Raw genomic sequence first — 26,500 nt, forward strand, 5'->3', positions numbered from 1 at the left:
GCGTCTCGTTTCTTCTCTGAAGTGAACACAGAGCTCTTGTAGTCAAATTGGTTGTTTGTAAATCATACTTGGCTGATAGGCTTGGCTGATTGTGATAAAAGTTATCAATAATTGTTATTATAAAAAGTAAGACTACGTGCCATTTGGTCCTTGTACAATCGGAGCAGGAGCCTGGTTCACATTGCCAGCAGTAAGTCCATCCTGTGACTGGTGAACGTTGGCCACCGCCATGGCTGACCTTTTCTGTTCATCATTTTCCACCCAGTTTGGGGGCCTCGGGATCTTGTCCCTGCTATTTGCAGATGATGTGGTCCTGATGGCCTCATCAAGCTGTGACCTTCAGTGTTTACCGGGGCGGTTTGCATCTGAGTGTGAAGCTTCTAGGACAGGGGTGGGCAAACTACGGCCCGGGGGCCACATGTGGCCCACTAAGCGTTTGAATCCGGCCCGCCAGTTGCTTTCTAACTTTTAACATACATGCTGGCAACATGACTTGCAAGTTGGATGTCTTATTCAGTAAAAAAAAAAAATAATAATAAAAATAATATATATATTTTTTTATGTAAAATTCAAGTTTGTAGTTTGATGTGATCTGATGTTTAAAGCGTTTGAATCCGGCCCGCCAGTTGCTTTCTAACTTTTAACATACATGCTGGCAACATGACTTGCAAGTCGGATGTCTTATTCAGTAAAAAAAAAACCAATAAAAAAAAAATTAAAATGTAAAATTCAAGTTTGTAGTTTGATGTGGTTTGATGTTTAAAGTGCTCTGGAAAAAAGGGATATATGGAACATATTTAAAACATATAGCTAATAATCTGACACGTTTACAGATAAAATTATACAAATAAGTAAATAAATAAAATAAATAATATACATATAAAAATATAATATAATTGATATGTAATGTAATTAATAATATAATTATAATGTATATAATAAATTATATATATATATAATGTGTAGATTAAGTATGATATATAATATAATATAATAAATAAAATTAGACAAATAATTCAAGGTGGACTGTTAGAATTATAAGCAAATACAAATATATACAAATATATATATATACATATATAGTACAAATAAATAAATTAAATAAAGAAATAATAAATGTATAAAATATAATATAATATATTAAATATAATAATAAAATTAATATATATAATATAATTAATCATTATAATATATAATAAATAAATAAAATTAGACAAATAATTCAAGGTGGACTGTTAGAATTATAAGTGTAAAATCGTGTGTGTTATAAAAGAAATATATATTCTGGTCCCCCAGACAGTTTTGTTAACTCAGTGCGGCCCACGAGTCCAAAAGTTTGCCCACCCCTGTTCTAGGATGAGACTCAGCACCTCCAAATCCGAGGCCACGGTTCTCAATCCCTCCGGGTGGGGAATGAGATTCTGCCCCAGGTGGAGAAGTCTAAGTATCCCGGGGTCTAGTTCACGAGTGAGGGAAGGTGGGAGCATGAGGTCGGTGCAGCGTCTGCAGTAATGCGGTCGCTGTACCGGATGGTCGCGGTGAGAGAGTGCTGAGCCGGACGGCAAAGCTTGTCAAAGTTCTTCAAGTGTATATTACAGGAGTGCTCTGCTCTTTTAGGAACCTGATGCAAATACACTACAGTTGTTGACTGCTGTTTTTAAGGAGCTGCTACAAAACTGGCAAAGATCTTTTTTGAGATATAGCTTTTCAAAGATGTCTTCTGTTTTTGAAATTGTAGGGATCTGCTGCAAAGAACACTAGCTAAGGATGCTCTATTTGACAGGAGTGTGCTGCTATTTTTAGGAATCTGATTCAAAAACACAAGTCACAGATCCTCTATATTACTCAAGAGTGCTGCTGTTTTGAGGAATTGGGTGCAAAATAAGCTAGTCAAACATCCTCTCTTGACAGGATTGTGATGCTGTTTTAAAATTAGGTGCAAAAAACGCAAGTTGCACTGCTGTTTTTAGGAACCTGATGCAAAATATGCTAAAAAGTCCTTTTTCCATATGACAGGAGTGTTCTCTTTTTTGGAAACGGATGCAGAAAAGGCTTGCCAAATGATTGTCTTCTACAGTCTCGAAGACAGGAATGTGATGCTGTTTTTAGGAATGACATGCAAAAAGAGTAAAAAAAAATCTTCCATTTAACTAGAGCATGCTGCTGTTTTTAGGAATGAGATGCGAAAAACACAAGTCAAAGATCATCTAAATTGCTATCGTGTGCTGTGTTTTTAAGAATCCAATGCAAGATATGTTAAAAATCCTTCCTCAGTATTACAGGAGTGCTTTGCTCTTTTTGGGTCTGATGCAGAAAATGCTTATTAAAGATTTTTCTCCAGCATAGAAGACAGGAGTGTGATGCTGTTTTTAGTCATCTGATGTTTAAAAACACAGCTAGTCAAAGATCATCGACGGGAGAGCTGTGCTGTTTTTAGGAATGTGTTTTCCTCTCAGATGAATAAGCCTCCTGTTGTGACTCGTCGAAACAAAGTCCTTTATCAGCACCTTTAGCCAGATCCTCATCGATACAATGGCTTTTCTATAGGGGCGGTGTGCCTAATGAATCGTCCAGTGAGGTTATATATGTACAGTATGTCTCCAATGTTTTGCTTGGCTGGTGAAGAAATGGAGGTAAGGCTGGGGTGGGCGTGGTCCAGCTCATAGAGTCGTGAGCTACGCCCCTGCACATCAGCTGTAGCGTTCTCAGGGATGAGAGAGAGAGAGAGGGAGAGAGAGAGAGAGAGAGAGAGCTCTCACAAAGACAAGGAAGAGGAAGACCTCCTAAACCACGCCCCCCGGACGCTGCTCCCCGGCCTCCTCCTTCCTTTACGCTAAGAAAGGAGAAAGTAAGGGCAAGAAGGAGCAGCACACGCAGGAGAAAACGCGAGACGAGACGAGACGAAAGGGAGAGAGCCGGCCCAGCCACCATGGCAGCATCCACCGCCTCTCCGCTCCCGATCGCGTCCGAGCACCGCGCACCTCCACCCGGGTCGAGCACGGCACGGAGTCCGCAGGCGCACGACGGCACGCAGTTCGGTTCGGATGAATGAGGAGCCAGCTGGGGGGCAAACATGAGGGTCATCTTCATCCAGAACGCCGGTTTCGTCGCAGCCTTCTCGCCTGGTAGATGTTTTAGGAGCACAGATGATGAGCCCCAAATTAGACGCAAACATCATCGGTCGGTCATTGAGGAGTAGCCTCCTTCATGGATGGATTATTGCAGGTTGAAATGATCAGCTCAATTCATATTATTATACATTATTGACCGTATCCAATGATATGTATGTGGTTATTATAGGCAGATGATGTCCTTTTTGTAGACTTTTTATGCAATCATCAGCAAGACAATCTGGAAAGGTTTCCACGTTGACAAATATGACAAAGTAGCTTGCGCGTTATTCCTAGTAATTTATGTATTTATTACTATTATTAGGCCTATAAGTATTACTGTATATGAATTCTCGTATTGCTAGCTGGGGTGACTTTTATTTAGAAACAAGTTAGCTGAGATGGCTTACTTAGCTCGCCGCCCCGAGGCTCCCAGAGGTCCAACCTGTGCGCCCAAACCCGCCGGGGCTGACCCCCGCCGCTCCCCCTCGCTCGCCGGAAGCTCACCCGAGGAGACCCGGAACCCGGGCGTGAAGAAACACCACCACAAGCACAACCTGAAGCACCGCTACGAGCTGCTGGAGACTCTGGGGAGGGGGACGTACGGCAAAGTCAAGAAGGCCATTGAACGCCACTCCGGCAGAGAGGTACAAACACGCACATTACTTTTACTTTTTTACTACAATAATATATTACACATATGGCAATATTTTAGTGTAACAATAATTGTAATTGATTGATTGATTGATTCTGAGCTTCAAAATATGGGTTGTTCTAAACGTGAAATAACACTCCTTTAAGCACCTTTTCACACATATTACCCAAAATAGTCGAGTAGACACCATAAGAGACAGTGGTGTAAAACAAGTTTTTGCCTCTTTCTTGCTTTTGTAGTTTGTCACACTTAAATATTTCATATCGTCAAACAAATATTAGTCAATGGCAACACAAATGAACACAAAATACAGTTTTTAAATGAACCTATTTATTATTTATTAACGGAGGAAAACATCCAAACAGGTTTTTCCTGTGTGAAAAAGCATTGCCCCCCCTCCCTCTCCTGTTAAAGCATAACTTAACTGAGATTAATTGAGATCGATCAGTCTGGAAAAAGGTTATAAAAGCATTTCTAAAGCTTTTGGACTCCAGCAAACCACAGTGAGAGCCATTATCCACAAATGGCGAAAACATGGATCAGAAAACAAAGGCTCGTCTCAAATTTGCCGGAAAACGTCTTGATGACCTTTGGGGAAATACTCTGTAGTCTGGCGTACTGGTGTAAAAGTAACGCATTTCAGAAAAAGAACATCTAACATACCAAGAGTAAAATATGGTGGTGGTAGTGTGATGGTCTGGAGCTGTTTTGCTACTTCAGGACCTGGAAGACTTGCTATGATAAATGGAACCAGGACAATGGTTCAAAACACACCAGCAGGTCCACCTCTGAATGGCTGAAGAAAAACCAAATGAAGACTTTGGAGTGGCCTAGTCAAAGTCCTGACCTGGATCCTATCCACAGGCTTAAAAAGCGCTTCATGCTGGAAAACCTTCCAAAACAATTGTGCAAAGATGAGTGGGCCAGAATTCTTTCATAGCGTAAGAGACTCATTGCAAGTTATTACCAACACTTGATGGCAGTTGTTGCTGCTAAGGGTGACCAACCAGGGCAATGGCAGTTTGGATTTTTTTGTCCACTCGTAATAACAAACAGTTTCATTTAAAACTGCATTTTATGCTCAGCTGTGTTGTCATTAACTAATATTTTCATTTGTTTGATGATCTGAAATATTTCAATGTGAAAAACATGCTTCCCAAAATAGAAATCACACCACTGTATATTTCTTATTATGCCTACTATATTGGGTAATACATTATGTGTGTAAAGGTGCCTATTTAATGCCTAGCTGGCTCTAATAATGTTATGTTGTAATGTTATGACTTTATTGCCATAATATCAACCAATGATTAGTGTTGGATGTAATCGCGCAGGTGTACCTAATGAAGTGGCTCATGTGTATATGGGTTGAAATCAATCGTTTGTTTACGTAAACACACACAGCACTGTTGTTAACAACGGCGTCATCACATTTGAGATCTATGAGTGTGCCCTTCCCACCCCTCTGTGTTGTGGCAATGATCAGACCCCCCCCCCCCCCCCCCCCCCTTCCGTGGCCCCAACCAACCTGGCAGGACGTGAAGAACTTTCCATGCGACGAGAATAGCACGAGGAAACTAAATATAGGTCACTAGTGTAACCCCCCCCACAACCCCCCCAGACACACACGCACACACAAACCCGACTCTGGCTGCCGTCTGTGGCCCCTGGTGACATGTTTCAAGTTTGTCTTGTTGTTGACGCAGCTTGACATGTTTTGCTTGTGCAATTGCGCAATACCTGTATCTGCGTATCTGATGCAGATACGGAGTGAGCTCATGTTTGGCTTTAAAGGGATTCAGTCTATTAGTCACTAGAAAGCAGCATTGTGAGGCTTTTTAAGCTCTTAAAGTTGTTTGTTGAATACTTTGTTATTTCTGTTCGTTTTTCGCACTTCCTTTGTCATCACGTTGCATCCCTTGGGGTCGGATGAGGCTGTGACTTTCAGCGTATCCTGGGACGGTTTGCTTCAGAGTGCCAAGCTTCTGGGATGAGGTTCAGAACCTCCAAATCAGAGGTCATGGTTCTCAGTCAGAAAAGGGTGGAGTGCTATCTCTGGGTTGTTTGTTTCTCATAATACTCCAACTTTTTAAAAATGTTGTCTATTTAATCTTCATGCTACAAATGATGTTGTTGTTAATTATTTTATTATTCTAGAATTAGATTTTGCCTATTTTTCTGTTTTTGTTCTATTTTAAGAACGTGCCATTAAGAAACGAGCTGTGGGTCACACTTTGGACACCCCCGCCTGAGAGACAGAAAGTGAAAAGCACATGTGCTATACTCCAAGATGGATGAGGCATGTGGCGAAAGCAGAACCGTCATCGATTTGTCTGCTTTAATCCTTCCGCGGGCCGCATGTTGCGAGTAAAGGATCTCTGATGTTTAATTACTCACAAAGGGATCGTACGCCCACATGTTTTTACGCAGGCCTTTGGATTGCGTTTCATGTTTTTATGGCGTGGCGAGACCGGCACGCGTGGCAAGTCTGCTGTCAAGATGACTTGACGTTTGTGAGAGTTGCTCTGACGGCAAAGGACAAATGAAGGCACCACATGAGCCTCCTGTCGTGTAAACAGTACGTTTGCTAAAGCAGGCTTTGCCCCACAGCATGATGGAACCACCACCAAATGTTCCTGTGGGTAGCAAGTGTTTGTGTTGGAATGCTGTGTTCCTCATCTACCATGCATTCATTCATCTACCATGCATACTGCCCTGCGTTATGTCCAAATAACGACTCTGTTTGTGACATATACTCAGAAAAGGCTTCTTCCACATGACTTTTCCGTACAGCATCCCCTTGTGCAAAGTATACTCAATAGTTGAACGGTGCACGGTGACACCAAGTCCGCACCAAGATCATGTTGTAGGTCTTCGGAGCTGGTCTGTGGGAACATTTAATTGAGTAGAACTAATTAGATGTATATTATTTCCAATAGGAAAAAATGCCTCTGGTTTTCTGGTTTAATTTTTTGTCATTTTGGACGGGATTCAAGAAGAAAGGCAAGTTTCCGGTGTGCATGGGGAACCCTTGCAAGGAGAGCCCCTCCATTATCCTCTATATGATATATTCAGTATATTATTAGTTAATACAAGCACCACATTACATCACCTCATAACATTGGAGAGGTACAGGAAAAGGGAAACAACGCAAACATTCCTTGGCTTGGAACATTCGACCGTGACTCAATCCCAACATGTAAGAGAAGATGGGGGGGGGGGGGGGGGGGGGGGGGGTATTGCGAAAGCACCGGGATGAGCTGCCTTGCGATGACTCCTCCTTCTGTTTTAATGATCCGAGAACAAATGCGGGAAGACATCAGGCTCCAGTGAAGCGACACATCGACTTTCACTTCAAACACGGGGCAGTGCCCCCCCCCACCCACAAGCACACACCTGGCAGGGGCCAATGGGTGACAGTAATACTTAAGGACAAGCGTAGCTGTGTCAGCCAGCTGGCGTGAGGACGGTCTGCGGTGCTGTTTAATGATCCACGTCAGGGTCAGGAATACGAGGAGGTACAACAGATCCCTGGCTTGCTCTCCGGCCCTTTTTTCGCTGGCTCTTTTAGCATCAGAGTCATTATTGCGGCTGGAGATGGATCACTACCCACTTAGCTTGGCACTGCATGCCGCCTTTTATAAGTTATTACTCAGGTATTTCCTAAATGAGTGAATTCCTGATTGAATAAAACCAGGAGGATGACTCACCAGATAAAACCATGCTAAATGTAACGAGCTAAAACGGAAGAAACACAAACAGCTTTTTACTAATGATGAAACCGCCGGGGCCGCATCTTGTTTATTGTTATCATTTCTTCCAATTCAATCCAATGAAGGCATGCACTGGAAGCGAACTCTTCCGGCCCTGGGGTTATTTTTATTGATGCACACGGTAATTAGCTTGGCACGGGCTACTGGCCCGCGTTGGAATAAAAGCTCCTCAAGCTAGGCCTTCGATAGCAGAGGACAAAAGTTTAAACTAACAAACGAACAGACTCCTCAAAGGAAGGACCGGGATGCGGTGCACAATGTTTAGGCTGCAATTAACCGTGGATGTGCACCGCTGTGTATTTTCGACGGGGTTTATTTGGAGTAGCCTCTCATTTAAGGCATGCGTATAGGCCTGCATGGGAGCGTTAAAAAAGGTCTTCCTGACCGCCCGTTGGCATCACTCACTCCAGCCTCCTTTTCCAGATTCCTCCACTAAAAAGACATCCAGGAGGCTTTCAAAAAGGAGGCCAAAGCTTTTTTTTCTCTCTTCCTGAAAGAGAACTACTAAAAAAAGCATCCTTTCAAGGTCTCTTTGACAGGTGAGGAGGAAACATGGCCTCCTCAGAAAATGTGATCGGTATTGTATTTTAGTGTACATTTATTGTTTTACTGAAGCTATTTGACAATTTTGATGTTTTGACGCAGACCAAAGTAACAGATATGGGAAAAAACAGCCGTAATTTTTCATGAATAAATTTAAGAGAAAAAAGTAGCAATTTTATGAGAAAATGTGTCATTTTAGTCGCGTCAAGTTGAAATATTAAAGAAAAATGCCCTATTCTATATGAGCAAGCGTTTCCAGGTCATGTGATTGACGTTAGCAACTCAAACGTTGTTACTTGTTCAGTTGAGCGTAAACGTTTCATAGCGCTTATCATCCTCTCCTGCCTCCTTCTCAATCACATCTCCACATTTGGTAACCCTCCACGTGAGTAACATGCCGACTACTGTGCGGCCTTACAGGTACCGCTTAACGCTAATGAGGAAGATGACGTTGTTTCCACGTACCTCCGCTTTCATATCGTAGATCGATGCTGCATCATCAGTAGTTAGATGTACTAACAGTGTCAAAGCACTATAAGAGTGAAAGACCATTTAATTATTATTTATCGTGCAGTTAATTGACCTATTGATTATCATGATAGGCCTAGTGTCTACACACATGATATAATATATAAACAAATGAACAGTTATTGAGCTGGAGGACATACCCGGGAGGCGAAATTAACATAAGCCAGCCAGTCCAACAAGCAAATTAGCGGTAAGCAAGTTCACCAAGCTCTCAATCTCTTCCTACATCCCAGTTGCTGTCACAAGCCTAGAGCCCCCTCTTGTGGCTGTCAGCAGTAATGTTCACTTTTTGATTGGTGATAGTCATTTAGAAACTACTGTATGTCTACTGTATATTTTGACATCAAAGTCACACCCATGAGTCACAGGTGAGGGGAAAAGCTATTTTTTTTTATTGGTTCGTCTTTCATGTAGGTGTCATTTCAAACGTTTTTGTGTGTGTTGCATGAAGGTGATGATGGAGACAGAGATGGGAGAGAAAATGACCGTATGGTATCTTATCAGTGGACTTTAAAGGGCTCATACGTGGCAGCACACACACCGTACGTCATATGTTGTTGGTCGGCTTCATACGTGAATAAGCACCGTGCACGTCATTGAACTCGCAAACCCCCACCCAGAGTGCTGAACTTCAACCCCATCAGTGGCGTCTGATGACACAAAAGCAAGATGAGTCAAGAGAAGGAGAGGCGTCCTTCACACTGTGCAATTTACTCAGCCTCTTTGAAAGTGTGAAGGTGGGGGGGGGGGGGGGGGGTGACCTGGATGGCATGCGGGGGCCTTTCATGGAGGACTGTATTTAAGCAGGTATGAGTCTGTTTTGGGCCCCCGCCTTTGTGAGATCAGAGGGGGGGAGCTACACAGGAGGGGGTTTCCAGAACTGTCTTTGTGGGGGAGGTTGACTCAGAATGTATTTTTGACATTTATTATACAGGTTTTAAGGCTGTACAACCCCTCACCACACATATTGTACACTTTTATGACAATAACATGTTCTCACGTTTTTCCCTTGTTTAAACTCTCTCAAAAAAGTTCAAATCATTGTTTGAATTTTAATGCTTATAATGCTTAGAACCCATGAAAATCAACCTACAGTGTTTGCCCACTATACCAGGGAGGTCCCCTCGGAACAACCTAAAATTCCACAATGATCAGTTAATATGAATATTTTTTGAAAAACCTCATCAAAATGAGGGGTAAAATTACTTTTTTTTTATTTTTCCTTTTTTTTTTAGTTTTTGTTAAATTGTATTTTGAAATAAAATAAAAGGCAATATTAAGTCGTATTATAAGAAGAAAACATTACCACAATTTTTTTTAGTGGCTTGAAATATTAAAGAAAATACAAACAAATAGTCATAATATTATAAAAATGAGAAAATGTGCATTTGGGAGTTTGACAAATGACATTGATACTGACAGAAATGTATGATGGGATACAAGACCGTGTGGTCTTCCTTGAGCCATAAAGGATGAATGAAATGCATCTTCTCTTCACAGGTGGCCATCAAGTCCATCCGGAAGGAGAAGATCAAAGACGAGCAGGACATGGTTCACATCCGCCGCGAGATCGAAATCATGTCGTCCCTCCGCCACCCGCACATCATCTCTATATACGAAGGTGAGAGTCTCAGCATCACTTCAAATGTACATGCAAGGACCGGGTCCCAGCTGTAGGACAGTCAGGAAAAAAAAAAGATCTGTGTTGTTATTCGTCTTTCTCTGCTGCGTCTTTAAAAATCTGGATGGCTTTAGCCTGGGCCTCTGTGTGTGTGTGTGTGTGTGTGTATGTGTGTGTGTGTGTGCACATGTGCTGTGTTGAACATATAAGAGGCTTGGCGTTCTGAGGGATTGCCTCTCCCACATCTGAGTGGTCTCATCCCTCGTTTTCTCCGGTCTTGATCTCCGGGCCAGACATCTGCTGACACTCAGAAGACAACAGCAGCTGGGAAGCAGACTGCACTTGTGAAAGTTGCACACGCATCCGATGTGCGTGCGTGTGTATCTTGGATTGACCTCTATCATTACGGGCCTGCATGCTGTCTAACTGCCGTCCACTTGTAATGATGAGAGAGGAAAGATCTTAAGCCTTCCCTGGAGCAGCATCACCATCCGGCAAGGCCAGGAAGGCAGCTCTTGAACTCAAATCAAAACCTCCAAGTCAGGCTCATCCAAATATACGCCCGTACTTTGGAAAAATGCATTTCTTTCTCACTCTCGGCTCCAAAAATAAGATTTAAATATTGAAGTGGATGTTTGTGCCATTTATTTTCTCACAGGCGATTGACACTGTCTGTCAAATGTTTGCAGCATTTCTTGAAATGCTGGCTGTCCAACTGTGTCAATGAGCAGCATTTCTTTTGCAAGGACCATTCCGTTTATATTCTCCCTGGCGACCAAACGTCCCAGTGAGTGTTGACTGTCAGGATGAAGGCTGGAGGTGTTGATATGTTTGAGATGGCCAACTTTTTGGCTTTTATGGTGCTACCACCTTCAAATTAATTCTGCATACGTACTTGCTTGTTCATGTTCATGGCATTTTACTCCCCCCCCCCCCCCTAATTTTTACTACGTGGCCTTGCATTCACAAAGCTCACTCTTTTGCTGTGTGTATATGCTTGCCCCCGCCCCAACAGAGACAAAGCAACAGTATGACTGACAAGCACAGAGTGAACGATACCATGACCTCAACATGCACATTTGTAATTTGGCATCACCTTTTTGTTTTTGTTTAGTTTTTTTTTAACCGGCCCACAATTAATGGGAAGTGTAAAAGATGTAAAAATCTACATTGCTATTGCTTGCACTCCATCATCCCTCCTAATGTGGACTTGGCCCAGATGCAGACAGTAGAAGTCACGACCAAGCAGTTCCATTTGATTTGTTGCTTATTTGATGATTGTTGATTATTTTTACGCCTGTGTCAACACACAGCAACAGCTGCCCTGGCACAGTGGTGGACCTTGTGTGCCAGCTGGAGTCCAGAAAAACCGTCTAACCCAGTGGTGTCAAAAGTGCGGCTTTGGGGCCATTCTCGTCCCACGTTGCATCCTTTGATTTTTCACTGTGGAAAAAAGTTTGACCGGCCCTGAACTAACCACTGCTGCGTCTCAGAGGTGGCAGGTTGTTATCAGTGGAGCAGCAGGGTTTGCCCTGGGAAGGTGCCAGCACGTCAGTCTCAAGTGCTTTGTAATAAATGAGCAAAGTATGAGTGTGCACGTGAAAGCTTGAGCAGACCCTTCAGAAAGCGGTGAGCACAGTCGTGGCCTCCGCCCTTTCCAACAGCTCCTGCTTGTGTCAAGCAAAGCGGAAGCAGATGTGTGTGTGTGGGGGGGGGGGGGGGGGGGGGTGACGACAGTACGACAGTTTTACCACTCCCTTTCTGCGTTTACATTCTGCATCCATCAGCAGGACTGCGCGGGACTTTGAAAAGAGGATTTTTCTTCTGCGTTGGTGCAACCTTCCCCCTTCAAGACAAACACTCAGAGCTGCAAAGTGCTGGAAATGCGCTGAATTGCAACATGAAATATTCTTAACCTGAATGTGCTGAGTGATTTCAATTGAAACGGCAGAAATGTTAAATGTTTTTACTGCAGGGGCTACGCTATATTTTAAGTTGTGTAGCATAGGGATGGGTTCAACTATTATTTTTGATTAATTGATGATTAATCTAGAACTTTTTTTCCGATGCATCGATTAATCTAACGTTTAATATTTAAGTCTGCTTTTGATACGATTCCATTATCGATTATCTCCCCATAATTATACATATATAGCAATTAATGCTAATTTATTTCCATGAATAAAACACAAATTTCTTCTTTTCCAATATATATATTTTTTGTTTTGATAGTAGTCCTCCAAACTTGTCTGCTAAAATTACATTATTTTTTCTCATAATATTGCAATGTTGTTATTGTAAAATTATGACTTTTTTTTATTTTTTTTGCAATGATATTTTGACTTTATTCTTGTAAAAATGACTGCAGATTTTTCAATTTTTGCTGTTGTTTTTTTTACTTTACCTTGTTACTTTTAGAATGTGCCGTGGACCAATATCTTGCCCAAACAGTCTATAGTCATTGTGTGTCTATCGGGTCAACAACACGTGCTAACCAGCCAGACCTGCAAACAAAAGCCCAAAGTTGAGTGATGGTTTAGTCTTATGTAAGCCAGGTAATAACCCCACTGGGGTCAAAGATAAATGGAAGTGCAGGCTGAGAGTTTGTTTCCAGGTCAGCGTGCATGTCATACGCCTCCGTCCGGCAATCAGATGACCCGTCTTCCCTTCACTTCTCCCCAACGTTCTCTATGTGGCTTCCAAGGCGTCCAGACAGTCACAATCAGAGCGCATTAGCATCACTCAGCAACTGTGTGTTTTTCAGAGGATTATATCTTTAAAAGGACCCCAGTAAGGGGCATGGAAAGCAGAGGCCCTGTGGGAAAGTCAAGCCCTAGAATGTGACGCAACATGTTGTTATCTCCTTAGTCCTCTAAATGTGCTTTTTGGTGTTTGAAGCCATGGAGTTCTTAACAAACATACTCATATAGTATATTATATTGACTAATACATATAGTATATGAACAGTAGAACTTTGGCTAGCTCATTCATTCGCTCCTGAACGGCCGACTCAAACTGAAATGGATGCAAATCCAATCAATTAGCAGAGTGAAATGCTGATGACATAATAGGCCAGTGATAGACCAGTAGCTGACTTCCGGTTCCGGTTGCCATATTTTTAGCAAGCTAAAGATGCTAGCAAGGACTCACAGAGTGTATTAATAACACAACAAGACAGGCACCATGTTGTACACTAACTGGAAAATGTATGCAAACTAGGACAAAATTTTGTGGTACATTTTTGACTAAAAACACACAAACCTTGGTTTAAATATTAAATATTATTATAATATTAAATAATAATAATATTAATATATTTAATATAATAATATTAAATTTAAATATTTCAACTTTACACAATTTAACTTACATGACTTTTACTATTTCATTGTTCTCGTTGGAGTACAACTTTTCTCTCTCCCTATATTTTGACTTTATTCTGGTAAAATTATTGCTGATTTTTGGATTTTTTTTTTTTGGGCCAATTAAAATAACTGCAGTAGGCCACAAAGGTACCCCGGATCACACGTTGGACACCCCTGTACATATGTGTATAGCACATTCCAACCGGTTTGGCCCTCACACACAGTTTGGGAAACCCTGCTATAAGTTAATTAAACTCTCATGATGTCATTTTTGTATTTATCGCAGCTGTCAGGCATCCAAAAATGAATGTTGTATAATCCCTTAAGAAAGATGAAGGCTGTTAATGATATCATTGGTCAATGAACAATGTGACTTACTGACGCCGCTCGGCATTATTGGCCAATCCTTCTTGTGATCCTATCAGACGAGCAGCCTTAGCGTGCTCCGAGTGGAATGTGGGAATGGGTTGACAAATGTGGTGACATGATGTTGATGTGCGATGTGTCGAGGGCATCTCTTGACACAACCGTGGACCGAGAACCGAGAACTCCCTTCAGTCCCCCCGGCGAGTCTCTTGTTTTTGCTGGCCCACGGTCTCCCAGAGGAGGGGGCTTGATGGAATTACCAGTCCCTCCCTGCTGTGTTGCAGAAGAGTCAGCAGACACGAGGCGGGGTTCTGAAGTGGATGGTTGTGCATCCAAAGGGGTGTTGGTTCACAATGTCCGTTCTGACTTGTTGTCCCATATCATTAGTTTGTAGTATTGTAGTTGTAGTATTGTCAGCTCCACATTTCCAGTATTGTCAGGGGTAACAGTATACCCTAATCATGGCTGGGTGCGTACCTTGGATTTAAGGTTTTAATAAGACATAGTATAAGGCATAACAACCACTTCCAGTGCCAGTTCCAGTGCTCGTGGAGCTGAAGGGGGGGCAAACAGGAAGTGACCACTGGTGTTCAGTGTTGAGTTTTAGCGTGGCTTGATCATTCATACCTGCAGTAAAAAATGTCAAATATGACATTTCATATCCAGTATAACACAATATTATTAACATTCAAACAACATACACAGTAACACACACAGGCACTCGTACATATAAACAGAGTGCCATCATAAGGCCCAAACACAGAGAACGTCTTCATCCCACAGCTTTTTGTTTGCCGCACTGTCGCTAACGCTAGTGCTAACGCTCGCCGTTGCCATCTTTTTTTGCTGGATATTGTCAGTTACCTCCAGATTACACAACGTCAGCAGGCATCGTGAAATACTCACTTACATTAACAAGCGCTAAAACACAACATGTTTAAACAGCCTGAGTCACACACACCTAGCATTAGCACTAGCATGCGCTGCTAAAGATAAGATAAGATAAGATATGCTTTTATTCCTCCATCAGTGGGGAAATTTGTATTGCAGAATCAGTTAAGCAGTACAAAATATACAATATAGAAAAATAAACAACAATATAAACAACTCAAGTATTAACTCAAGTATTAACAAATCAACAGTTTTACCCAGAGTTATATACAAATACAGTATGCAGATAATATGAAACGAGTTATACTATGACATCTTGCTCGTGAGTTAATATGAGGCATTATAGAAGTACTTCACATAGAACTTAATATATTGTATTTAGAGCCTTTGAGGTTGATGAGATATTGCTAACTAATCTAACCCATCTAGCTCCAGTCACGCTTCATAAGAGAGGAGTTCTGAAGCTTTTTGTCAACTTCCACCAAGATTGGGCGGTCCGCCTTGGAAATGCTTCCCCCCACAAGCGTACCTTCTCAGCATTTCTTTCACATTGGGTCAATTTCTATGAGATTCCATGTTTAACAATAGAGTCCAGCTTTTAATGGCAAATTCTTTGATTCCATTCATGCAGAAAGGTGATCATATGTGTTGTTTTTGTGTGTGTGTCTTGTCATGTCGCAGTGTTTGAGAACAAGGACAAGATTGTCATCGTCATGGAGTACGCCAGCAAGGGTGAGCTGTACGACTACATCAGCGAGCGCCGGCGCCTGAGCGAGCGAGAGACGCGACACTTCTTCAGGCAGATAGTCTCCGCTGTACACCATTGCCATAAGGTAAGAAAACCCCACACACTCCTCAACTGGCTGTGCTTGAACGCATCTGGACGCGCTATTCAGGCTATTGTAACATTCGCCATGCGCCTCCGCTTTTGTATTCTGGTCTTGGCACTCCGTAGCTACAGTCATCTGTTTCTGAGTGAAGATAGAACCCAGGCCAGTTTAATTCAGGCTTAGGCTCTGAGCCCCCCCCCCATGTCCTCATCTGACACACTAGTGGGTGTTCAAGGAAAGAAGAAATCTCTCCAGAGGATTTGGCTCCAAACACATCCTTGTCAACCGTTATTACAGCCTCTTTTACACAGACATCCTGCTAAATAATTGTATTAATGCAACTGATCCACTTGGGCCTTTTACATAGAACCGGATAAGGCTGTCAGTGCCTTGCACACAGAACAATGACACAGAAAAGGTTGAAAAAAAGGGTGAACGAAAATACATTTCTGGGGATCACAATAGATGAAAATATAACCTCATATTACAAATATACAACATAAGGTGGCCAGAAATATTTCAATATTGAACAAAACAAAATTTGTTCTCAATCAGAAATCACTCCACACTCTTTATTGCTCTCTGGTTCTACCATATCTTACTTATTGTGTGGAAATATGGGCTAATAACTATAAAAGCAATCTTCACTGGCTAAATGTACTGCAAAAAAGGTCAGTAAGGATAATTCATAATGCCGCCTACAGAGAACATGCTAACTCCTTATTTCTAAAATCACAAATACTTCAACTTGCTGATATAGTTCATCTTCAAACAGCTAAAATAATGCATAAGGCTAAAAATAAGCAATTAGCTAAAAATGTCATCCAATACTTCTCTACAAGAGAGGAGAAATATGATCTCAGGGAAGAATACATTTGAAACACTTCTATGCTAGGGCTACGTTATGCTAGCCATAGCATTTCAGTATGTGGAATCAAACTATGGAATGGATTGAGTAAGGAAATCAAACAACGCACAACGATGAGCCAATTCAAGAAACAATACAAGCAGTTGATGTTTGCTAAATACAAGGATGAAGAGTCTTGAACCAGTCATGATGTGCTATATATATCACTATATTGACACTTACTATGGTACCCATTATGGCATTGGATGCTCATATCACCGAGTACTTCGGTACGAGGTGCATTATTAAAAAAAAACCAAAAAACCTTAAACTGTATTATGGAAAGCAGGAAGTGAACAAATGTAACAGTGACTGATTGTAAAAGTACCAGATGGAGGGGTAGGATTTAATAAGCTTTGCTTCTTCCTACTCCTTTTGGACATGTGGAACTGTGAACTGATTATGGGATGCACTCAATTGGAATCTGATGCATGTTCAAATGACATAAAACCATTACCATTACCATTACCATTACCATTACCATTACCATTACAAAAAATGGCGACACAGCATCCCAAAGTATTCTTCAGTGCCAGGATACGCCATTGTGAGGTTTTACCCCTGTTGTGTTGAAACAGGCGTCTGTTGGGGCCCTGATATTCCAAAATGGTGAAATATTGTCAGGGTATAAATACTGCCCACCCAACCCCACACTAAAAACAGCACAAATTGTCAGCGTTCCACCAAATACATTATCACAGCCAGTTATCACAGTGGAAATAAGCTATCTTTTCAAGACGCTATCAAGGGGGCTTAATAATTCCCATGGGGTCTCTGAGGTTTGTTTGGACGGGCTTCCCTGTTGTCACACCTCTCCTCAGCTGGAGATGAAGGTGATGTCATAGCCCCCAGATAGGAGAGTCCCTCACAAAGAATCATCAGTCAACCTTAATCTCAAAGTGGGCGGGGCAGCATGACTCACTGCCACAACAAGCCAGCCAGCAAAATCCAAATGTGCCGAGCTCTGGGAGCGTAATTTAAAGCATTCTCAAGTTTTTTTTTTGTGCTTAAATCCCCAAATGGTGTCGGTTGGAAAATAGAGGCCAGTGTAATTGAGACAAATGGTAATGGTAATGGTAATGGTAATGGTAATGGTTTTATTTCATTTGAACATGCATCAGATTCCAGTTGAGTGCATCCCATAATCAGTTCTCAGTTCCACATGTCCAAAAGGAGTAGGAAGAAGCAAAGCTTATTAAATCCTACCCCTCCATCTGGTACTTTTACAATCACTAACTGTTACATTTGTTCACTTCCTGCTTTCCATAACACAGTTTAAGGTTTTTTTTGGGGTTTTTTTGTAATAATGTACCTTGTACCGAAGTACAAGGTGATATGAGAACAGAGTGAGAAGGGAAGCCACAGCAGACACCAAACAATGGAAGAGTCTACCAAACAACAAACTGGGCTTTACGGACCATCTCAGATCCACTAACCACTAACCTTGGTTTCTACAACGTGACTCGAGCCAGTAAGACATGAGATGTCCCCTGGCTGCTCCAGATCATAGAAAGCAGCCATTCCCAATCATAACACACACGTGGGAAGTAGGATGGTCATGTGTTGATAATTCATGTGTGTATGTTCTTTCAGAATGGCGTGGTCCACAGGGATCTGAAACTGGAAAATGTGCTACTGGATGAAAACTGTAATATTAAGGTAATGGACGAGGACAAAAAGGGAAAAAAGTTCATCAACTAATGAGTTTGTGATGAATGAATGTCCACAATCTCTCCCAGATTGCTGACTTTGGCCTGTCCAACCTGTACCACAAAGACAAGCTTCTGCAAACCTTCTGCGGCAGCCCGCTGTATGCTTCACCAGAGATTGTCAACGGGAGGCCGTACCGCGGGCCAGAGGTGAGCATCCGGTGGCGCAACGTTTGTTTGCAGATAAAGTCATCATCGTTGTTTTGGTCTGAGTGGTTGACGCCATTGTTGAACTTTTTGTCACGTCATCATCACACAGTCTGTGCACAAAGCGTCGTCTGAGCTTTATTTGCACTTCTTTGATGGGATTAGTCCAAACCAGGTCTCTGATGCAAACCCATCCCTCTCTTTGCTTTGATGTGAGAGAATGGGGGATGGATGCTGCTCACCTTCTCTTTTGTCTAATTGGATTGCAATCACATGTAGAAAATGTCTCTTGAGCTGCTTTTGCTAAGAGCGCTCTCACGCGAGGTCGGGCAGTGCTCGTTTTTCAACCCGAGAATGGATTTCAACACATTTCCAGGACCTTGCACAACAGAAATAAACCATAGAACTACAGATAATGCAACAAGGCCGGAGTGCAGTGTTGTGTTATGATGGGATGCCACATGCAAGCTGCTGTGTTTTCCTTTTTAAGCCACTTTGTGTAATTCACTATCATTTCCAAGAGAGTGCAGTTGGACTGTAATCACAAATTACACATCAAGAGTTGGTTTTAGGACACAAATTACAGGAAGAGAAAATAAAACGGGACAATACAGTTTGATCCTGGAGCGTCCCCACCAAAGGCACATTCTTGGTGTACATCCAGAACTTTGGAAGGAAGTACACAAGTTTCTTAACTGGTCTTATCTGATTTCCTCTTTGAGTCAGAGCCTCAGAGCCAGAACCCCCTCATCCTGAAACCCCCACCGCCACCACCAACGCTAACCAGATGCAACACTCCCATCCATTTAGCTCCTCTGTCACATTTGGGATATATGCTACTATAATATACGGCACACATGTTCAGTCGCCGGGAGCCAGGAAATCACATGTCGGCCATCTCTGCTGGCATCATTACCCCGTGTGGCTGCACCCCGTCATGCCCCCGAACACAGACTCTTATGTAACTGCTTACTTAGAAAGCCACATTGCATCAGCTTGGTGGTCAAAAACTCCTTCCCGCTGCCTGATGGAGCACCAGAGGCAGAGGGAAAGGATTTATCTGGATGGAAAGGAGCCATTTCCCACCGGAGCGCTTTGTCATTAGCTGCTGAGAAAGACGTGACGATGAGGAGACGCAGAGTTGCGGGCCTCTTCCATCCGACCAAGTGCTCTTGGAAAAGTGATTTGAGTGCTTATTAATGTCAACGTAATCTCATAGGAATGGCTCAAGCGTCCGTTGTGACGCTAGGCAGAGCTGAGTTCTTTCCACAACATTTATTTTAACGCCATGAGTCATTAATCACATGTGGACCGCTAAGTCCCCATTGCATAACATGACATTCCAAAGCCTCCTCTTTGTTATGTGCAGCGGATCCCTGCATATTTCGGACCTAGGTAGAGCTGTCCTACCTAGTTGTTGAGCATGAACCGAAGAAGCAAAACGTCTTCTCAGAGAACGATTGTCATCAATTTAGTGGCCTGGGAATTTTTTATATCAAGTCAATCACCCTTACTCTCACTTCACTGATGGAGCAACCAAAAATAGTACCGTTTGGGTCACTGCCCAAAGCTTTTGGGCGTCTCAATTAGTGACCCCCATAAAAAGCTCAGATCTCCTGTACAGACAAAAATGAGATCTTGGTCTTGTTTCCCCAGGTGGATAGCTGGGCTCTGGGGGTGCTGCTGTACACGCTGGTGTATGGAACCATGCCGTTTGACGGCGACGACCACAAGAACCTCATTCGGCAGATTAGCAACGGCGACTACAAGGAACCCACACAATCCTCAGGTACTGCAAAATGCCCCTGATTCACATAAGTATCCACAGCTCTACTCAACACTGATGCATTGGGAAAAGCAGGTACTACAAGGTACTAATTGTAGTACCCTCAGCAGCTGTCTATGGACTGCTATGGTAGTATCATAGTACTTTTATAAATGTGTGGTTTTCCTGCTAGATGCGAGGGGACTGATTCGCTGGATGCTAATGGTGAACCCCGAGCGCCGCGCCACCGTGGAGGATATCGCCAACCACTGGTGGGTAAACTGGGGCTGGAAGAACAGCGTGTGCGACTGCGATGCCCAGCGCGACCACGGCAGCTCGCCCATGCTGGCCCGCTTCATCGACTGGCAGAACCGCACTGAGCCACGCGGTCCTGCCGCCAGACTCGCTGCCGTGCCCCAGCTATTGCTGCGCCAGAGACCAAAGAAGTCCAAGAAGGAAAACATGGAGGAAGGAGGTCAGGTGCATGGTGGGGGCGAGGACAAACCAGGTCTGAAAAGACCTAAAGGCATCCTGAAGACCAGAGTGGCCGAGGAGCAGCAGTCTGCCCGGCTGGAGGAGGGCCAGCTGGGCCAGACGGCGGCAGCTGAGCAAGCTGAAGGTGCAGGAGACGCCTTCCGTCCAGATCAACACGAAGAGGAGCCCATTTTCGGAGGAAGCTCGCCTGCAAAGATGGTGCCCACCCTGCCCAAAAAAGGCATCTTGAAGAACAACCAACAGCGGGAATCAGGCTACTACTCCTCCCCCGAGCGGAGCGAGTCTTCTGAGCTGCTGGGCGGAGCCACCATGACGCTGCTCGCCACCTCGCCGCCCAGGAGAGCCATGGGAAGAAAGGGCATCCTGAAGCGCAACGGCAAGTACTCCACCTACGGCGGACCCTCGTCTGCCGCAGCCGTGACCGCCGCCGGAGCCGTCGTGGAGCCCCCGAACCCGGCCGACTCTGGCCTGTCACGCAGTCAGAGCCGCCCCTCCAGCATGGTCGGGGAGGACAGCTCAATGCTGTCACCCGGCAGCGATGGCGCCGAGTGGCATTCCTCCACGCCGCACCTCCGCCCCAACATCCGGGCCTGCGTGTCGGCCGAGAACCTGCTGCACTTGGCCAACTTCAAAAGCTTCCAGGCCACGCCCCCTGCGCTCCAGGCACCCAAGTTTGGACGTACCCCCAAAACAAAAGGCTCCCCGACGGACAATGGCAGCTTCTCCTTGCTGGGGGACCTGGAGGACATGACTCAGGTGTACCAGCAAGCCCTGGACATCAGCAGCAACCTGAACTAGCACACAAACAGGGAAAGCGTGTGTGTGTGTTTAGGAGGCATTAACGACCAGTGTGTTACTGGGAATACAATACGTGTTGGGCTGACATCTTAATGGAAACGAGAGGTTTACCCACACACACACGCACACACACACACACACACACACAGGTGCACGTCTCAGGCCAGTGAAATTCCGGCAGGGCTTTTAGTGAACAGGATGGAGAGGAGAGCTGGCAGCCACACAACCACGCCACCCAAGTGTGTGTGCGTGTGTGTGTGTGTGTTCCACTTTGCCACTTCCCAGCGTTCCCACATGTTTACATATCCAAGCAAAAGCGGAGAACGCCAGCCATTCAGAGTTTACAAAAGCACCTTTGATGAAAAAACACAGAGCACATATTTTGTCATCTTATTATGTTGGTCAGAAAGAAACAAACCAGGGTCATATTCAAAACGTTGATGATTATTTATTAGTATTTGTGTCACTTTTTTCAATTTTGTGTGCAAAACTTGATGTTGGGTGTCAGTTGTTACTGGAGTCCCAACTCTTTGGGTGGAACTGACATATACAATAATATTAATGACTATTATTATTAAAGATACACAGTCAGCATGTACAGTATATGTAAGTATGCATGGAAACATGTTGGCAGTTATATTCTCGCAAAAGTGCATACTCGGAGTAGGAATTGCAGAATTACTTATGATATGATACTATTGCGATTTTTCCAACAATACTGATATAATGATACAATGTTTGCATATCATACATACATTATACTATCTATGATACTCTACCTGTATCACAACACAGTAATTCATGAGCGATACCATGTGCGATACCCTGCTACAGCAATTAAAGGACACGCTTCAGAAAATGTTGATATCACGATACATCAATTGTGTGATATCGCTGAAGAAAATCACATGCAACATGTCACAATATCTTTAATCTTCAAGCCTAATCTAATGCAACCGTGATACAATAATACACAATTCATAACCATCGCATGGTATCATACAAGAAAGGGTATTTTTCAAAATACCGATATCACAGTGAATGTGATGTATATATCACTAGAAAACATATGACGATATCAGAAAAATTTTATTTTTCCAACATTACTGATACAATGATTCTGCCATGTGAGGGAAAAAATCCATGCATGATACATCATGATATTGATGGAACTGGGAAAGTGAATGACACGTCACAATATTGTAACCGTTTCAACGATACCAATATTAGAAGAAAGGGTATTTTCCAACCTTACGTCAACGTATTTTCCTGTACATAACTGAAATTGGGTATTTTTCCAACAATACCGATATCGTGACACAACAAATTCATGCATTATACATCATGATATCAATGTAACACATAAAGTTTCAATATGGCGATACAGTAGTTGTGCGATATACATTTTGGAAGGAAAACACATTGCGATACCGAAACACACCAATATCACAATGCAGGAATATTGTCCATCACATTTTCCAACAATACGGATATTGCAATTGAAAACCGCATGATACATTACGATATCTGCCATACCGATGTCACGATAAGAACACCACTTACAGGAGAGTCACATGTTGAGAAGTCAAAAGTGACCATGAATTGTGGTATCGGACCTCGACGATATCTATCGATACGATACAGGAAGATGCGTAGGACATACATATATCCGTGGGAAGTGCCTTTGTGTTTAGGATTGGTAAACCAAAAAAGATGGATGTCCTTTCCCGCCAAGCCAAGTGTGGTCCAGCGCAGAGCAGCTGCCCCCTGCTGGTGTGGAGCTGCTGTTCATGTCGCTTTGTTCCGTTTGCCATGAAGAGAGCCAAGAAGCACATTTTGGACATGGCTCGCCGTGTACACTGGGCCACCGTGTCAAGTATTGTTTGTGTTTGAGAGGAAGTTGATTTGGGAGGAATAGAGAGAGCGAGAGAGAGAGAGGAGGCGGGCCGGGATTTCAAGCTGGAAGTAACGTGGAAGTTTGGATGTTTTTATGTTCGGGAGCAGTGCTGTTCAACAGGCGGCCCGCAGGCCAATACATCCCTAAATACAGTAGAGTGCTCCTGTCATTGACAGGATCTTTGAGTCGCGTTTTTGCTGTAAATGCCTAAAAACAACACATAAAGATCTTTGACTAATTTTTGCATGAGGCCCTTAAAAGCAGGAGCTTGCCCCATTATTAGAGGATCTTTGACTAGTTTTTGCTGTAGATTCCTAAAAACAGCAAAGTCCCTGTGTCACATAGAGGATCTCCGGCTAGTATTTTTTTGCATTGTTTTGCATTATCCTCTAACTAGCTTCTAACTGGAGTAGGTCCTTAAAGAGAGCAGAGCATCCTGTTGTGGGTTTTGTCACATAGAGGATCTTTGACAGGATTTTTTGGTAATTGGTCCTTAATAACAGCAAAGTAATCCTTTCATATTTTGGACTATTTTTTTGCATCCAATTTCTCAACACAGCATAGCCGTGTCACATAGTAGATATTTGGCTAGTTTATTTGCAGTAAGTTCTTTAAAACAGCACAGTGCTCCTGTCATTTCAAGGATCTTTGACTAGAGTCCTAGTGTCACAAGGAGGATCTTTGACAAGCTTTTTTGCCATAGGGCCTTAAAAACAGCAGGGCACTCCTGTCACATAGATGATCTCTGACTAGCATTACACTGGGGAACAATATTTTTTCAACTTTCTGTTGCATTGGATTTTTTAACTGATTCTGAATGATTTTTAGGTGCTGATTTCAAATCTGAAATTAGTTTTTCTCCATAAGCTCTAGTTTTCATGCAATTTGAGATAGATGAAATAGTCTAAATATATGAACTTACGTAACCCAAATCTATGCGTTTTGAGATTATATACATAGATTCCATTCCTGTTCCAGTTTTCAAAGGTTTGCCTTCATTAAACGATAAAGACATTGGACATGATACGAACGAGGAAGACAGTTGTGACAATGAATTGCCAGAAACTGATCCGAGGAATGTTCTTCAGAGACTGAATCTCCCCCAGTCCCCAAGCCTCTTCCCCAAACTGAACTGAATGACTTAGTTCGGGATTTAGGTCTTTCAAAGAAAGCAGCTGAGCTTTTGGCATCAAGATTACAAGGCAAAAATCTTGTTGATCACACTGTTAAAGTGTCATATTACAGAAAGCGCGACCAGCTTTTTGTGACCTTCTTTTCTGAAGACAGACAGTTTGTTTACTGCCATGATATCCCAGGTCTTCTCAAAGAACTGGGTGTTCCTCACTATGATCCAACTGAATGGCGGCTCTTTATAGACAGTTCTAAACGCAGTCTCAAATGTGTTCTTTTGCATAATGGCAATGTTTACGGGGCAGTGCCTGTAGGTCATTCAGTTCATCTGCGGGAAGACTATGATGACATCAGAATGGTCATGGAATTCTTAAAATATGGTGAGCACAACTCGATCATTTGTGTAGACTTGAAAATGGTAAACTTCCTTCTTGGTCAACAGAAAGGTTTCACCAAGTTTTCATGTTTCCTCTGCATGTGGGACAGTCGAGCACGAGACAGACACTGGGTCCAGAAGGACTGGCCTGTTCGTGAAACCCTTGAAGCAGGCATGCCAAATATCACACATGACCCAATTGTTGACAGAGATAGGATCATCTTTCCTCCTCTGCACATCAAACTAAGTTTGATGAAACAATTTGTCAAGGCACTGGATACCGAAGGTGAATGTTGTCGTTCGAGAAGATCAAAGCAGGTGTGTTTGATGGCCCACAGATTCGAACCCTCATTCGTGATGATCAGTTTGTTGCCAAGATGACCGCCTTGGAGAGGGCAGCATGGTTATCCTTTGTGGCAGTCGTTTAGAACTTCCTTGGAAACAACAAGGCAGAGAACTACAATGAACTTGTGAACAGAATGCTCCTCGCTTTTCGTGCTCTCAGGTGCAACATGAGCATCAAGCTTATTTCTTGAACAGCCACCTTGACCAGTTCCCTGAAAACCTGGGGGCTGTGAGTGACGAACAAGGAGAGCGGTTCCACCAAGACCTAAAGATCATGGAAGAACGCTACCAAGGTCGCTGGGACAAAAGTATGATGGCCGACTACTGCTGGAGTATTAAACGAGATTGCCCAGATGAAGTGTACAAACGCAAAAGTTACAAACGCAAATTCCTGCCTGACTAAAATACTGTACTGACAGAAAGTGATAAGCGTTATTAGCTGTGATTGACTCTTATCTGAAGAACGTTGTAAATTATGCTTATTTCACGTTGCGATAAAGACTGTTTTCTGAGAAACGCTTCCAGAAAAACATATGGCACTTCTAACAATGGTGTACTTTAATCTAAAATCACATTTTAATGTTCTGTTTCTTTTGCCTTGTTAAATATACTGATTTGTGGCTGACATTGCAATATCCTATAATAATGCTCGATTTTTTTCTATTTTTAATAAAAATTAAAGATTGCATAAAATCTGTAGCTTGCAGAAAAAAACTAACTTCAGATTTGAACTCAGCACACTTAAATTGACTAAAAACAAGTCTTACTTTAAATGCAACATTTTGAGTGTTCCCCAGTGTTATCCAAACTTAGTTGGAAGGAAGGTTTTTAAGTGATTGAAAGGTCTTGTAGGTAGATTGTAGAATGTGGAAAAGGAGAGTGGAAGGTTTTTGTTTGCGAACCAAAGATGTGGATGAAGTTTTGACGTCATTCATGTGAGCCGTGCGCTTTTTGTTCTTCTTTACGCCTGCTGTTGATGCGGCTTGGCTTGGCTTGACGGGGAAGACAAAAACACAAGAAAACAAAATGGGAGACGGGTGATTGATATCATCCTAAAAATGTCAGGAAAATCATTCCCATGTTGGATGAGAGTGCGGGTGTGAAGGAAGAAAAGCTCTGAGTATTGTATTGCCTTTTTTTTTCCTATTGCATTTTTTTATTGTCAACTGGATTTACAGTGATTTAATTATACTATGTTAGTATTTTTCTTTTATTACGCTTTTTGATTTTTACAAAATATAAGCAATT

General features: G+C 42.7%; 1 protein-coding gene across 1 annotated transcript; it reads left to right on the forward strand.

Annotated features, from left to right (window-relative positions):
- Positions 1-2,789: 2,789 nt before the first annotated feature.
- nuak1b (NUAK family, SNF1-like kinase, 1b) lies at positions 2,790-26,500 on the forward strand. The gene is made up of 7 exons (XM_058076072.1): positions 2,790-3,757; positions 10,110-10,230; positions 15,534-15,685; positions 18,183-18,248; positions 18,329-18,448; positions 20,102-20,234; positions 20,404-26,500. The coding sequence occupies exons 1-7, from the start codon at positions 3,512-3,514 to the stop codon at positions 21,501-21,503; spliced, it is 1,938 nt and encodes a 645-aa protein (XP_057932055.1). The 5' UTR covers positions 2,790-3,511; the 3' UTR covers positions 21,504-26,500.

This window comes from Doryrhamphus excisus, chromosome 6, assembly GCF_030265055.1.
Source record: "Doryrhamphus excisus isolate RoL2022-K1 chromosome 6, RoL_Dexc_1.0, whole genome shotgun sequence".
Classification (NCBI taxonomy): Eukaryota; Metazoa; Chordata; class Actinopteri; order Syngnathiformes; family Syngnathidae; genus Doryrhamphus; species Doryrhamphus excisus.